General features: G+C 35.4%; 1 protein-coding gene across 7 annotated transcripts in view; it reads right to left on the minus strand.

The window, feature by feature from the left end:
* Positions 1 to 17,008, minus strand: part of COL24A1 (collagen type XXIV alpha 1 chain) — a 386,758-nt gene that overhangs the window by 2,163 nt on the left and 367,587 nt on the right. For 5 of the 7 annotated variants that reach the window (XM_031650448.1, XM_031650446.1, XM_021943525.2 and 2 more), the window contains 4 exons: positions 12,335 to 12,400; positions 11,555 to 11,723; positions 4,002 to 4,111; positions 1,357 to 1,572 (listed from right to left, as the gene is read on the minus strand). In XM_031650448.1, the coding sequence (XP_031506308.1) occupies positions 1,357 to 1,572; positions 4,002 to 4,111; positions 11,555 to 11,723; positions 12,335 to 12,400 (561 nt within the window). Of the gene's footprint in view, positions 1 to 1,356; positions 1,573 to 4,001; positions 4,112 to 8,020; positions 8,181 to 11,554; positions 11,724 to 12,334; positions 12,401 to 17,008 lie in introns of those variants that run through there. The other 2 variants (XM_031650451.1, XM_021943538.2) reach the window with 2 other exon arrangements.

Genomic DNA, 17,008 nt, shown 5'->3' on the forward strand with positions numbered 1-17,008 from the left:
TAATTCACTTATTCACAGAATTATCATGATAGAAATTTTAAATTTTGAAGGAACTTTAGAGATTAAGCTATAAATTTTATTTTAAAGTTAAGGCAATTGAAGCTCATTGAAAATAAATTACTTGTCTAAAGTCATAAGCTTGGTATGATAACAAAATACCATTAGATTCACTCATTAAGTCTTATTTTTTTTTGAGACGGAGTCTCGCTCTGTCGCCCAGGCTGGAGTGCTGTGGCACAATCTTGGCTCACTGCAGCCTCTCCCTCCCAGGTTCAAGCAATTCTTGCGGCTCAGCCTCCTGAGTAGCTGGGATTATAGGCGTGTGCCACCATGCCTGGCTAATTTTTGTATTTTTAGTAGAGACGGAGTTTCTCTATGTTGGCCAGGCTGGTCTCAAACTCTTGGCCTCAAGTGAACCACCCACCTCAGCCTCCCTAAGTGCTGGGATTACAGATGTGCCCCACAGTACCCAGCCCCATTATTTAATTTAATTTAATTTTTTTTTTTTTTTTTTTTTTTTTTTTTTTTTTTTTGAGACAGAGTCTTACTCTGTCGCCCAGGCTGGAATGCAGTGGTGTGATCTTGGCTCAATGCAACTTCTGCCTCCTGGGTTCAAGTGATTCTCCTGCCTCAGTCTCCCAAGTAGCTGGGATCACAGGTACCTGCCACCATGCCTGGCTATTTTTTATATTTTTACTAGAGACTGGGTTTCACCACGTTGGCCAGGCTGGTCTTGAATTCTTGACTTCAAGTGATCTGACTGCCTAGGCCTCCCAAAGTGCTAGGATTACAGGCATGAGCCATCACGCCTGGCCCCATTATTTAGTTTTAATGGAAAAAAAAAAGGCTACAACCAAATACTTACTGGTGGGGCCAGTCAATATGTAATTATACCCATATTTGGTATCAGGTACAGGGATCGACAGAATGAAATAAAACTTACTTGCCTCTATAACTTGCTTTTTATGCAATAATGAGATGTAGAATTACAGCAGTGAAAACACATGAAAATATTTATCCAAAAACACTATCTATTTATCATTTATCTATCTGTCTATCTATCCACCTATCCAGGTATAATTATTTCACATAGGGAATAAAAATTAAATTTACATATTAACACCTGTTTTGCATGTAAAAATCTAAGACCAATTGGTATGACACAAGTTGATAAGGTATGATATAAACAAATGATTGATTCTAAAAAATGCAGTTACAAGTCAGGCACATTAAAACTTACTACCCTTCTGTATCTGCAGTTTGTAATTAAAGTCTTACTCTAATTATCCTAATTTTATGGTTTTACCACTTTTAAGTCAGTTATACTTAACAATTCTAAAAGTGCCATTTTCTTACCTTGCAGTCATCTGAAAGCACTTTAGGTTCAAGTAGAGTATTTACTTTAAAAATCTGGCCATTCCATCCCTTGAAACCAATAGGCAATCCTGGGCCACTTGTTTGTGTGCTTGTCCACCTTGGGGTGTTTAGACAGTGAATGGTGATGATATGGGTGGCTTCCGAACTCAATAAATGAAGGAAGTTCATCTGGACTTTCCCCACTCCAAACTCCAACTAATGTCATAGAAACAATATGCAGGTTATAACATGTGGCAATTGAGAAACTTAACAGTTCAGGAAAATCTGAGGAAAAGTCCTTCAAAGGCAGCCTCCAGAAAGCTCTTTTCCTTGGAACGGAAATGCCAGTCAATGGTGTGCTGGTAAATGTTTAACCACGGGTTCTTGGGGGAAAAGCCATGATTTATAGTATTTCCTGACTCCTATGGTAGAAGCACTCCCAAGTGCTGGGATTACAGGCACGGCTGAATTCAGACTACCAAGGTGAGGTCACTGAACATGGCAATGGAAAGAAATGTTAACAGTTGGCTTTCCTGAGCCTGTATGGACTGGTTCCAGTTCATATCATCAGGCTACTACATATAATATTAATAAAATAATGATAATTTTCACATTATATAAAATGTAGTAATAATTTGCTTTTGGTTAATGCTTTAATACTTTTTTAAATAAAAATCTGAGATCTGTCTCTGCCTTTGATTTTTTTTTTTGGTGAGAGTTACCGAAGACGAGTTACAAGTTGTAACAATAATCTGGTTGAGTAATTTTAAGTTTGAGAGCCTTAAAGGACAAGGACAGAACCCTATTCTTTGTGTTGCCAGCCCCTAATGTAGTTTCATTCACACAGTGATCATTAATAAATATTTATTGAATGAATGAATGAAATTCATAAACAAGTGTTAACTAATACAATGAACAATACAGGACAGTATCTGAGTTAAGAAAACTGCACATTCCCCAGGCTTGAACAGAAAGGCAGATCTTCCTATAGCTCCAGACATTATTATTATTATTTTAGCATTATTCAAGCAGGGATACGGTCATAATGTAAGTGAACAGAAATGGTTCCTACTGAGGAATTTGTACTAATTTTCAAGCATAAGGTTAGAAAAATATCAGTTATGAGGTAATGTAGAAGAAAAATAACAACAAAAAGAAAAACAGAAAGAAAAAAACGAAATGAGAGGAAAAGCAAAAGAAGGGCATATACATGGAAAGATAATAAGGAACGTTAGAATTTAAGTAATTCAATTCCTTCATTTTACAGATAAGAGTCAGAAACTTGCAAAAAATATTTAAGCTTTCTGAGACTTAATTTCCTTGTCAGTAAAGTGGGGTATAACACCAATCTGGTATGGTCGTTATGAGGATTAAAAATGACAAATGTAATTTACCTAGCATTGTACCTGGCACAGAGCAGGCCCTCTGGTGGATCACAGTTTTATTCCCTAGGTTAATAGAGGAATAAAGACTAGAACCCCAGTCCCTGATTCCCACTCTACTGTTCATCCTAGCACTTCTCTGGTCTTCCTTGGGTTGAGTTTATGAATCGAAGAAATGGGAGAAGTGATTCAGTCATGGAAAGAACTAGAGTGCTGCTTCCCCACTGCTCCTATTTCCTTTGCACAGTTCACACAGCCCCATCTTCTTTCCTTCTGGATAATCCTGGGCCAATTTCCATTGGAATGAGGATGATGATATGGATATTTTGGAAGTAGGACTATCATGCTGCTCTTTATTAGAGGTTCATGATTCCCTAGGAATGGAAGAATTCTTCCCTCTTTTATTTCAGGGGCGATAATGGTGAATGCCTATTAAGATAAATTGATGGAATGCCCTGGTTAATGAAGAGAGGTGTTTTAGGAGGACAGGGCAGTTCAATAAGCAGCAGCTAAAGAGATTGAATTTTATCTGCTGTCTTTTTATGATGAACAAAACACACAATAGGCACATGTATCAGTTCTTTGTCAATGAGAAATTCTTGATCATAGATCAAGCTGGTTTAATCAGAAAAATAAAGAAACAGTTTTGGTTTCAATATATGTTATAGGTACAGCTAGGATTTAGGTTTTATAAATATTTGTTATAACTCCCAGTGTTATATGTTAGTTTAACAAACTAACATGCATTCGTTCTAAACGTTTGATTTATAGAATTATTCATGAAAGAAGTTTTTAGTAGTATTCTGTGGATGTTTAAGAAAGGTTATTGTGTGCCTAATAACCACAAATAGCAAGATTTTGTGGCAAAATTCTCTTTTTTAATGATTATAATATAATTTTCAGCAAAACTTCAGGTAACTGATTACTGGTTACAAACACTACAGCTGTTTAAGAAATTTCTAATGTGTGTGTATGCATAAAAACATAGCATATGTTGCACAATTTTAAAAGGAATTTAAAAACCATGATCAGTAGAGTAAGCCAAACTAAGCTAAATCATAAAAAGACACAATCAAAATGTCAAGATTTACTGTGATTAACTAGTTTTTAAAAATAGCATATTTATTTCTCATACATAATAGAGAAAAATCTTTGCTTTCATTCTTAAAATTCATAATTATTTAAAGAGATAGAATTTTAAAAATAACTTTTCACTGATACTGTGCAATATAACAACATATATTTTAAAATTCAGTAACATACCTTTGTTACAGAGACAGGAGGTAAGCATGTCTGGCCACCAGCACTGAAATTGCAGAAAACCTCAATGGCATCTGAAGGACAGCCGAGATTTGGATCAATCCAGTATTTTCCTAATAATTTATAGTAAAACATAAAGTTACTAAATGACATAATCCTTGTAATTTTTTTTTTTTTTTTTTTTTTTTTTGAGAGAGAGTCTCACTCTGTCACTCAGGCTGGAGTGCAGTGGTGTGATCTTGGCTCACTGTAACCTCCACCTCCTGGGTTTAAGTGATTCTCATGCCTCAACCTCCTGAGTAGCTGGGATTACAGGAATGTGCCACCACGCCCAGCTGATTTTTGTATTTGCAGTAGAGATGGGGTTTCACCATGTTGGCCAGGCTGGCCTTGAACTTCTGACCTCAAGTGATCTGCCCACTTCGACCTCCCAAAATGTTGGGATTACAGGCGTAAGCCACTGTGCCCGCCACATCCTTATAAATTATCATGATACTTTAAATACATATTATCACAGTCTTACCTGTTAAAAACATAGAAGATGATATACTTACATTTAGTGAATGAATGAATGCTACAAGCATTATGTAAAATTGATACTAAAAATGCTGTATTTTTCACATAACTATCAATTTGAGTGTTTCATAATTTTAATCAAAATGATAGAATTGCTGAATTGTTTCACTCTACAGATAAGAAGATGTGTTCAGCAACTAAAAGTGAATTGTTTAAAGTTACATAGTTAATAGAAAAGTTGAACTTAATGAAGTATATTTGTATATTTCTGTTATACATCATTACAGTGTTTCAAATGAACATTTTGTTTTATAATAGAAACAACTTCGATCTTTTGAAGGAAAAATACATCTTTATGTATAATACTGATAAGTAAAATAAAAATAAGAAAACATTTTTGTTTTCATAAAAAAACCATACAATTAAATGTTTATCATTTTTGTACTCTTTCAGATTTTCCCACTTTATCATTCAGTGGGAAAAACTGAAGTCCCTATAGCTAGTGAAATTCTACCAGTCTTTACTCCATTGAGTGCCCAAGAGAATAAAACTGGGCCTAAACTCAGACTACAGAAAATACTTAGATTGAAAAGCAATGGGCTAGCATCTTAATTCCAGACTAATAGACTGAGAATAGTAAAACAGCATCTTAGTCCAAATACAAGGGACAGGAATTTTTGAATAAGGCAGCCCTGTTTTCCTGCATTAAAAAGGCAAGAAAATTCAACAGTTTTTGTCAAATGTCATTTTTTCTACAGTAGGCAGAAGTCTTTGTTCATTCCACTTTTATTCCATAGCAAAGATTCCTCTAGCTCATCCTGAGCTTCCTCTAGCTTCCAAAACATCCTCAAATATTCTCCCCTCTACTATTCTACTAATCCCTCAATATGCTTACTTGCTGAATTGGTAGCTCAAAGGGTAGAAATGGTCCTCAGCTGCAGCAGTGTTCAAACTTTAGTGTGCATCAAACCATCACTAAAACACACATAGCTGGGCCCTACCCTTGACAGTCGCTGATTTATTAAGTCTGGCGTGGGGCTTAAGAATCTGCATGTCAACAGCATCTAATTCTGGCCCAGGATCACATCTGGAGAACCAATGATATATTGAAATACAGAAGAAAGGGGTGAAGGAGGTCCACCATTCCTAGTCCCTTATCTTCAGAATTTTGAATATTTCATAAAGTTTGTAGAAAGTACAGCTGAATTTTTCATCAGAAACTGATGAGGGCTTCCAGTCTTACCTAATGGAGTAAACATATATCTTCTTTCATCTTCTCTTGTCTTCCAAGAAATACTATCTGACTACTATATGAGCTAATAATAAAAAAGTTCTTTATAACAGGTTTTTCATCAAGCAAATTTTTATTGTTATATGGGGTGAAATGCTTTGAATTCAGGTGTTATATTCTACAATAGTGAACTGATAAGGGCTCCATAATTTCTTTCAAGGTATGCTGAGTTAGAGATAAAGTCCTGCACCATGATATATCTTGTGAGCCTAAATGTTCTGACTCAAAACTAGCTCTTCCCTGAGGACACTGCTTCTCTTGTAGCCTCCACAGTGTTATGCCTGAAGGTAGGAAGGCATCTTTCTTGCTCTTCATTGCTACTTTCAGACCATTCTTTCCACTTTCTCCCTGAAAATACTCCATACTGAAATTACTATAATCACATTCTATCACTCATTAGTCCCTCCTGGTGTAATCATTTACTATTTTTCTTTGACAATTTTAGCCTATTATCACTTTCAGAAAATCTCCTTATGACCTAATTCTTGGTGATTTTAAATCCATGTAGATGATGCTTTCAATATGTTGGCCTTCAGTTCTCTGAACTGTATCCTCCCCAACCCTCTTACTTTTCCACCAATGATCTTGTACCCTCCCCCTACCCTCGTACCTTACTTTAACCATTAACTTCCAAGGCCATATCCTACCTTTTGTTATTACCAACAACTGCATCTCCTCCATAATTTCATTTCTCTTCTCTTTCCAGTTCATTCCCTCTGGTGTCCTAACTCCAATAATTCTTCACTTTCATGAGGACCTACTATCACTTTTTCATTGTCCCTAATGATCATATGTTCACTTCCCTTCTTACCCAGCTTAAAAATCTACAGTCCTTTACTGTAGTAATGTCCTTATGAACTTCCTTAACACCCTTGCCCTGCCTCATTTCACTCTACTTGTCTTATAAATCCCCAATCCTACATAAGTTTCTCCCTAACCTGTGCCTATACCTGCACAGAAAAAAAGTGGTAGGAGAAAAACACAACTGTTGTGATGGGCCTCCTTCAAATTCGAATGTGTCTGTAAAGTTGCCAGACAGTAATATGGTGTTTCCAGAGTTTATTCCCTCTATCACTAAGATAGTTAACTATCTTATATCTATTCATTCATTCTTATCCTCAACTCATAACCTTCCAATTTCAATGAGACAACTGAAGGAATCTGAAGAAAATTTATGTAACTTATATAAACTCCCACTATCATATCTATCCACATGTTTGTGCTTGTGCACATATATTCTACCTTCTCTCTCTCTCTCTCTTTTTGAAATAGGAATTTCTCTCTCACTCTGTCGCCCAGGATGGAGTGCAGTGGCAAGATCTTGGCTCACTGCAACCTCCACCCCCTGCAGGCTCAGGAGATCCTCCCACCTTAGCCTCCTGGGTAGCTGGGACCACATGCACATTCCACCACGGCTGGCTAATTTTTCTATTTTTAGTAGAGATGAAGTTTCACCATGTTGGCCTGGCTGGTCTCAAATTTATTGAAAAAAATGTTGGCCTCAAGTTATTCATCTACCTCAGTCTCCCAAAGTGTTGGGATTACAGGCGTGAGCCATGGCACCTGGCCTACCTTCTCTCTTATTATAGTGAATAAACTGTGTTCCTATAGAAGACTTATCTTAAAACAAATATGAGAATTTAGCTGTAATCTATTAATCCAGACATTACAGAAATGCACAAAAGTGTAAAACTGGGTCACCCTTCTTATTATTTTTTTTGTTTTGGAAAATATAGTTAAGTTTTAGAAAAATATATTAACATATAATGGGTTTGTTGATATTTTAAAGCAATTGACACATGAATAGTTTTAAAATTTGTTTTGGTTTCTACTATAGGAAATATCAAAAGTTGGCTGGGTGCGGTGGCTCATGCCTGTAATCCCAGCACCTTAGGAGGCTGAGGCGGGAAGATCACGAGGTCAGGGGTTTAAGACCAGTCTGGCCAACACGGTGAAACCCTGTCTCTACTAAAAATACAAAAAAACCCAAAACAAAACAAAACAAAAAAAAAACACACAAAAAAGAAAAATTAGCTAGGTGCGGTGGTGGGCGCCTGTAATCCCAGCTGTTTGGGAGGCTGAGGCAGGAGAATTGCTTGAAGCCAGAAGGCGGAGGTTGCAGTGAGCCGAGATCAAGCCACTGCACTCCAGCCTAGGCACTGGGGTGAAACTCTGTCTCAAAGAAAGAAAAAAAAAAGAAAGTAGACTTATCTTGTTCATTATAGTTTCAGATTTAAATTCTACTTCTTTTCTTCTCTCTTTTGAGTCTGCTTTTGTTGTCTGCTGTTTCTACTAGTTCTCATTCATGGTGTTTTGTCAACTTGTGTGTTTGGCTGTCGTTGATTGTGTGCTGGACACTGCATTTTTGAAATTACCTGTGGAAATAATTTGAGTCCTAGGATAATGTTATCTTTTATATAAGATTTTTGTTTGCTTCTGACAGGTATGTGGAGGTTCCAGCAGTTTGGAATCATTTTAATACAGGTTCAAAGCTCGGGATTTTCTGAGCTATCCAGATGATGTGAAGTGAAGCTACAGTCTGTATGAATGTTCGTTTTCTTCCAGTTTATCCTTACTACTAGAGTGCAGGCCTTTGAAAGCCTAAGTCCTCACCTTTGGTGGGCCACAGATTCTAACTTTTGACCCCTACCTCCTGAAGCCTCCAAGCTTCTCAACATACTGGGGGCAAAAGTAGCTCCAAATGTTGGGTTCACTTTCTGCTGTCTCCTTTAAAGTCTCAGCTTGAAAGTTCATTGCTGTTTGTTATTTATTTTATGCTTTTAACTTCAAAAATTAATTTAGCCAGGTAATATGAATTACCTGCTTCATTACTGGGAATGAAAAGTTCCTAGCATTATCCTTTTCTCTTAAAATCTGATAAGGTTTTAACTACTACCATTCCTCTAAAATGCTCTTGTTGAAGCTCCTCAATGATGTCTGCATTGCTAAATTCAGTAGTCTTTCTCAGTCTTTGCTTTACTTAACATTGACTCAGTTAATCCCTTCCCTCCTCCTCTGCCAAACATTTTCTTTGCTTGATTTTCAGGGCACCACATTAATCTAGTTTTCCTCTTATCTCAGTGATAGCTGCTGCTTTGTTTTCTTTGCTAGTTCGCCCTCACCTTTCTGATCTTTAAACATTAGAGAGCCCTAGGATCTAGTTTTTAGACATCATTTCTTTTTTTCTTTTCTTTTTTTTGAGATGGATTCTCACTCTGTGGCCTGGCTGGAGTGCAGTGGTGTGATCTCAGTTCACTGCAACCTTGGCATCCCGGGTCAAGTGATTCTCCTGCCTCAGCCTCCTGAGTAGCTGGGACTACAGGTGCGTGCTACCACACCCAGCGAATTTTTCTGTAGTTTTAGTAGAAACGGGGTTTCACTGTGTTAGCCAAGATGGTCTCAATCTCTTGACCTTGTGATCTGCCCACCTCGGCCTCCCAAAATGCTGGGATTACAGGCATGAGCCACCGCACCGGCTTAGACTTCATTTCTTCCTTTACTTACTATGTAGGTAGTCTTAAGCAGTTTCAAGGCATTAAATACCAATTAAATGTAAATGATTTCATAATTTTTATCCTTACTTAGACCTCCCTCTTGACCTTCAACTTGAGTAGCCAACTACCTACTTGACATTCTTACTTGAATGTCTAAGAGACATCTCAAAGTAAATATATCCAAAATTTTACTCCTGATCTTTTCTCCAAAATTGCATCTCCTGTTAACAACATCCCATCCTTCTATGGTAAAAACAAAAAAACAAACAAACAAACAAACACCTTAGAGTCATCCTTTGCCATTCTATTTCTCTCATAGCCCACATCCAATCTATCAACAAAAACTGCTGGCTCTCTCTTAACCCATTTATTCCTGAGGCTGTAATTTTTTTGAATTTTTGCAATCAGACCTTGGTGATGACTTTAAGCAGTAGGATATAAATAACTCCCACATGCTTAGCGTTCCAATAATGGAATGCTATTCCACTGTTAGCCAGGATGCTAACAATGATTTTTGTTAAAATAAAGCATATTGAAAAATCTAACCATTTTTTACCACTCCCTCGGCAACCAACTCTAGTCCAACCAACCATCATCTCTCCTGGATTATGCCAATATCCTTCTCAGTAGTTTCTCTACCTCTACCTGTGTCTTCCTCACTATATTTGCAACATATTAGCTAGAGTAATATTTTAAAAATCTTAGCCAAATTATGTCACTTCTTTGCTCAGCAATTTCCAGTAGCTTCCCATCTTATTAGAGACTTCTGAGTACTCTAGAGGGTCCTGTATAATCTGACTTTTTGATATCTTTCTAATAAATTTCCTAACATTCTCCCCCATATGCACTCTCTTCCATTCATACTGGCTTTCTTGCCAATTCTAAAACGTGCTAGGTATACTCAAAGACTCAGGGTTTTTGCATTTATTCTTTGTGCCTGGAAAGCTTTCTCTAGATTTCTTGTGGCTTGCTCTCTTACCTCCTTCTGATATCACCCAAATGTCACATTCTCATAGATGCCTTATCTGATCATTCTATTTAAAAATTGTATCTTGTGCTCCACTTCCTATCAAGTCCCCCTTCCCTGCTGTTTTGTTTTTCCTTATAGCATTTATCGTATTCTAATGATGAAAGTATTTGGGGGCATAAAGATTTTTTGAATACTGCACAATCCACACCATTTAGTTATTTCTCTTATAAGGAAGGTAGACTTTGAACTATATTTCATACTAATTTTGCATATCTTACAATGTCTTTGTTCCTTTCAATTCTACAGAATTATATTTTTATGCCCTCAAATATGGGAAAGAATCAAGCTGAGAATTATTATAGGCAGCTACAATTGTAAGTATTATTTTAGTTTTTATATTAATCTAGGGCAGAAAATATCTTTAGAAGTTAAGTGTTTTATTAATATAAACAAAATGACTGTTTTCATTGAAGTTCTAGAACGGAAGCAGATGATTTGGACATGTGTGTATGTGCGCATTTGTGTGTGTGTAAGTGCAGGTATGTGAGACATGTGTATGTATAAACAAAATTAAAATGACCACAGAATAACATAACATAGCTTTTTCAAATCAGCATTTTTCACATCAGCATTTTTCAAATCATAATTTTTTTTTTCAAAAATGTCATTGTGTTAAAACTAGAGTTTGTAGCAGACAGGGTTTCCCCTGTTTAACTGATGACTCCTCTTGATTTAAAACCTTGCCTTGATTGTTCCAATCTACGTTCATTTTTGCACCTCTGGCTAATGAAATTGGGGCATCTGTGTTGAGATGAGAAACTTCCAAGAATGACAAACCACTCCCATCTTCATGGTCATCAATTCTAGAATGGGACCTTTAAATTCCATTTTGTATTTAAAAACAAAACTAGACTTTTAGGGAGTATGGTGAAGGAGATTCTCTAATATATCTATTTATGTTGTTAACTCTGGTAGTCTTGACTTACCAAGTTCTGATGGGTGCTACTGTCTGTTAATGCAAAGGTCAGGCCTATCTATCTTAATTTTTAATATGAATATGCTGTATTCCAAGAACAAAATGTAAGCAAATGACATAGCAAGGGGTGGACGACATTAGAAGCATGTCTCCCTCATAGAGTATTTTATTCTTGATGACATTAAAATGGCTTCTGCCAGAGTTTTATCAAACTAACTATGATTTAGAGTGAACACATTACAAATCTCAAACACACTGAACTGATGAAATGAAATTTGACATCAGAGTTCGAGGTAACCAAGAACTTACCATCTGATACTTTTTGTTCACAGTTAAGTAAATCTTTGCAGATTCGTGCTGGGTTATCTCGTGTGCCAAGAGGATTCTTGATGCTGTGCAATAAATTGCTAAGGTAGTTCAGGGTTTTGAATATCTCTTCACTGTGGTCAATTAAAGTCACTTCAGTATTCTGGTAGTTCTGCCAAGTCATCATAAGAATTACGTAAGCAAAAAACTCCTGAGGACCAACATGGGCCAAGGCAGGAGAAGAATGTGTTTCCGTTACGTGTAGTAAGTTGGGAGTAGAATGTAAAGAACAGTTTATATTTAAGCATAGGCATATGTGTATGTTTTATTAACCTTAATCTTTTAAAGAAGTTAAGTTCACATTTGCAAGTTTAGTTTTCAAGCTAACATAAGAATTGCTATGTCTACTGTATTATGTTTTTAAAATTACACATTGAATGATTAGAGTTTAAATAAAATAAATGAGTAGTGATAATATATATATCTCATTTTAAGAAACATGGCTAACTTCATTTAACTACTTTCTTGGCTAGTACCAAATTCCTTACAAATAACAGTATTACATTTTTGATTTAAATGTTTTCCTTACAAAACATCCTACGCATATATTTCTGCTTAACTATACCAAAATCACTTACTTCATTCTTGAAAATGGTTTCACATTTTCAATCTGTTTTAAATACAATCTTTGAGATAATGTCACATTTTGGCCTCCAAAAAACTTCTCTGTTTAATTGGTATATTGAGAGACAGTGCCAATGTAAATAAAATCAGATATGTTACCTCCATCTGTAGGGCAGTATTTGATTCAATCAAGGCTTGAATAGCAGCATTGATATCCATTTGCTTCTGTGTAAAACAAAACCATTTGAGATTAGGAATAAGATCAACACTGAGTGCTCCAAAGTAAAGGCTGCAAATTCTGAAAGCACTGCTGTAAAGTATACCAGACTTATTATCTGAAGGGGTTCTGTAACTCTTAGACAGATTTTGCAAATATTACCTGGCTATCTAAAAGGACAATATGCCACCTTCATCCAAATCTAAAGGTCTCCTAATTAAAGTAGGACCAGAGTGTAGAGTCCTCAAATGAAAAACTATTTGTTCCTGTTGCCTGAAAACACACACACAAAGTTCCTCAAATGGAAGAGAATAAAATATGATCCTCTCAGTTAATAAATTGTAAAGTGAAGAATAAATAACTGTAGTAATTTTTAACAGTTACATTCTTGGAAGGAATAGAATAAAATACTACTGTCCTGAGGTAGTCACCACATTAATTTAATCTGATACTTCTGTGGTTTTAAAAACAATTTCTGAAGTTGGAAAATGTACCATGAGTCCCAAAAGAAATAATACAGAAGGAAATCAATCTCCTCTTGCATTTAATAAAATATATTTTTAGAAAAAGACTGAGCATAATCATTAGTAAAAGTCTTTTTTTTGTAATTATTTTTTAAAAATTATCTTAGAACAATGAAGCATGGTTCTGGGAAATGGCATCTGTGTAAGTGAAACAAGCAATTTAATTTCTTTCAGAGTCATTGTACTGTGAAGACATCTTTTTACTTGAAGGCTTATATAATAGAAACAGTTTTCAACAGATCTCTCATAGCTCATGGTTGGTAGTTTGAAAAACTATTTAAAATGATGGAATAATCAATAAAATGTGCTCTCCCTTGCTTCAGCACGTGTTTTTCATATTGGAAAATAATTGACTCATTCTGCATATATATACTGCCAAACACTGTGATACACACTGAGGAGAAAATGGTAAACAAAAAAGAAACTTGCCCTTATGGAACTTAAATTTAGAGAGGAGATAGGCAATAATTAAATCATCTCAAAAATCATAATTACTAATTGAGATACATGCTATGAAAGAGAAATGCATGAAACTATGAGAGAAATTAGAGAAATTAATCAAATCTGGAAAATGTAAGAGGTTGGAAGGAATAGGTCAGGGAAGGTTTCCCTGAGGTAGTAAAATTTGAACTGATATCCAAAGAATAAATAAGAATTGTTAGGAGAAGGGGTAGGAGAGCTTTCCAGGCAGAAGGAGCAAAGGCCACAAGACAGAAGGACCATGGACTATTCATGTAGCAAAGAGGTTAAATCTAAAATATTCTCCGCAGATTAAATAATTATGACCATACTGCTCATGTGAATGAGCAGATTTTGGATATGGGTGACACAAAAATATTGGCACTAAATATGGGAAACTGAATTAAGTGCTGAACCAAAGCCACCTTTATGTTGTTCACTTGGTCCCCTGTTGGTGATTAAGAGTTTTAATTAGAAAATCTAGCATAGTGGTTCTCAAACTCTTCAGAATTGGAATCCTTTTGCACTTTTAATAAAGAATTCCTTTATTATTAGAGGCCTCACAAATTTTTTGTTTTTGTTTATGTGACTTATAATTTTGGAGTCTCACTCTGTCACCCAGGCTGAAGTACAGTGGCACGATCTCGGCTCACTGCAACCTCTGCTTCCTGGATTCCAGCGATTCTCCTGCCTCTCAGCCTCCCAAGTAGCTGTGACTACAGGTGTGTGCCAACACACTATTTTGTATTTTTTGTATTTTTGGTAGACATGGAGTTTCACCATGTTGGCCAGGCTGGTCTTGAACTCCTGATCTCAGGTGATCCGCCCGCCTTGGCCTCCCAAAGTGCTGGGGTTACAGGTATGAGCCACCGTGCCCGGCCAACTTTTGATATTTACTATAGTAGAAACCAAAACAAATTTTAAAACTATTCATGTGTCAATTGCTTTAAAATATCAACAAACCCATTATATGTTAATATCAATATTTTTATAAAAATTAGCTATGTTTGCCAAAACAAAAAAATTAATGAGAAGGGTGATCCAGTTTTACATTTTTGTGCATTTCTGTAATGTCTGGATTAATAGATTACAGCTAAATTCTCATATTTGTTTTTGTATTCAATTGGTTGTGAAGAAAATCTAGCCTCATAGAGATACGTAGGAGGAAAAAAGAAAAGTATTTAAGTTGTCTTTTTCAAATAATTATGGCTTTTCTTCTATCATATTATACCTTATACCAAAACTTGATAAGTGGTAGTTTCTTAAAGGTTAGTTTCTATGGGAAAACTGAACCCACCTCAATGAACATTTTGTACTTTTATACTAAAATCTATTGGTCTATTTTATACTTTCATAGATCTTTTGCCTATACATGATTTTATTAACATCATATATTAATCATTCTGAAAATACTGATTTATGGAATTATGTAGGTCTTCCAAACACTGATATAGCTCATTACTTAATGTCAGAAATTACATTTGTTAACATCATCAGGAAAACATAATGTTACTTATCAGGAAAACATAAGTACTGGGAATCTGTTAAATTCTCAGTGATAAATACATTTTCCCTAATTCTTATTTTTGCTTGAGAGCTTGAAATTTATCATTGGCATCAAATTCTGTCAGTTGTTTTCCTTGAAATGACAGGCTAACTTCATTCCTTTTCAAGAAAATATCTGTAAACTACTCATGTCTTAATAATACTGGTAGTCTGTCAATAAAAAATGGTACTCTATGATAAAACTGGCTAGTTGAATTTCCAACTCAAATAGCTGCACAGTGCTTTCAAAGCAATCACTACAGTGTGCACTATAGGTACTTTATATGTTCTTCCATTTCATCATACAAAATATCAAAAAGATATTTAAAGAAGATCAGAGATCTAGGAGACAGCAAAACTGGTGGAATAATAACCTTCCAGAATTCTCTCTTAGCAAGTTAAAAAATGAAATAAAACCATGTCTTTAGAACTAAAGGACAGTATGAGAAAGGTGTCTTACTAAGTAGAGAATATAATAAAAGCACATAAACTATAGAAAAAAGAATCAAATAGAAATTCTGAAGTTAAAAAGTACAATAGCTGAAATAAAAATTTACTAGATAGGCTCTACAGTAGATTTCCATAGGCAGAAGTAAGCACCAGTTAACTTGAAGACAGGTTTATTGAGATTATCCTGTCTGAGGAGTGGAAAAAAATAATGAAGAAAAATGAACAGAGACTTAAGAGATCTGTAGGACACTGTCAAGCTTACCAACATATGCATGATGAGAGTCTCAGAAGCGAAGGAGAGAGAAACGGGAGTACAAAGAATATGTAAAGAGATAATGGCTGAAAACATCACAAATCTGATGCAAATATATTAACCTACACATCCAAGAAGCTCTACAAACTTTCCAGATACATCACAATCAAATTATCCAATTCTATACACAAAGAGAGAATTCTGAAAGCAGAGAGGAGGCTCATCATGTCCAAGAGATCTTCAACTAGATTAACAGCTAATTTCCCATAAAAAAATCATAAAGGTGAGCAGGCAGTAGGATAATATATTCAGAGTGCTAAAAGAAAAGACTGTCAGCCAAGAATTCTATTTCCAGTAAAACTCTCCTTTAAAAATGAAGGAAATATTAATATATTCCCAGTTAAATAAAAACTGAGACAATTTATCACTAACATACCTTCCCTAGAAAAATATTATAGGGAGTCATTCAGGCCTAAAGTAAAGGATACTAGGCAGAAACTTGAATCCAGCTGAAGAAATAAAGAGCAGTAGTAAAAGTTACAATACAGTAAATATAATATATAGTATAGACCACAAGTAGCCAAAAGTAATTTCGAAAAAGAAGTTAGAGGCATCATGTTTCCTGATTTCAAAACTTACTATAAAGCTGCTGTAATCAAAATGGTTGGTACTGTCATAAAGACAGACATAAAGACCAATGAAATAGAATAGAGAGTCCAGAAATAAACCTTCTCATTTATGATCAGATTATTTTCAACAAGAGTGCTAAGCTCATTCAATGAGGAAAGAACGGTCTTTTCAACAAACAGTGCTGGAAAAATGGAATATCCACATGGGATAGAATGAAGTTAGACCCTTAACTTACATCAAGTACAAAAAAACTTACATCATGAGTTATATCATGAACTCAAAATGAATCAAAGGCTTGAACATAAGAGCTAAAACTAAAAAATTATTACAAGCAAATAGGAAAAGCCTGATAACATTTATTTTTGCAGTGATTTCTTGGAAAGATACCAAGAGCACAGCCAACAAGAGAAGAAAGTAGATAAATTAGACTCTATATATATAAAAAAAATCTTCTGTGCATCAAAGGACACTACACAGAGAGTGAAAAGGCAACTCAAGAGATGGGAAAAAATAACTGCAAATTGTCTTTCTGGTAAAGGATTAATATCTAGAATATTTAAAGAGCTTCTACAACTTACTAACAACCAAAAAAAAAAAAAAAAAAAAGCAATCCAATTCAAAAAATGGGCAAAGAACTGAATAGATATTTCTCTAAAGAAGAGGCTGGGCACAGTGGCTCACGCCTGTAATCCTAGTACTTTGGGAGGCCAAGGCGGGCGGATCACAAATGTCTAATAAACACATGAAAATGTGCT

Source organism: Papio anubis, chromosome 1, assembly GCF_008728515.1.
Source record: "Papio anubis isolate 15944 chromosome 1, Panubis1.0, whole genome shotgun sequence".
NCBI classification, from domain to species: Eukaryota; Metazoa; Chordata; class Mammalia; order Primates; family Cercopithecidae; genus Papio; species Papio anubis.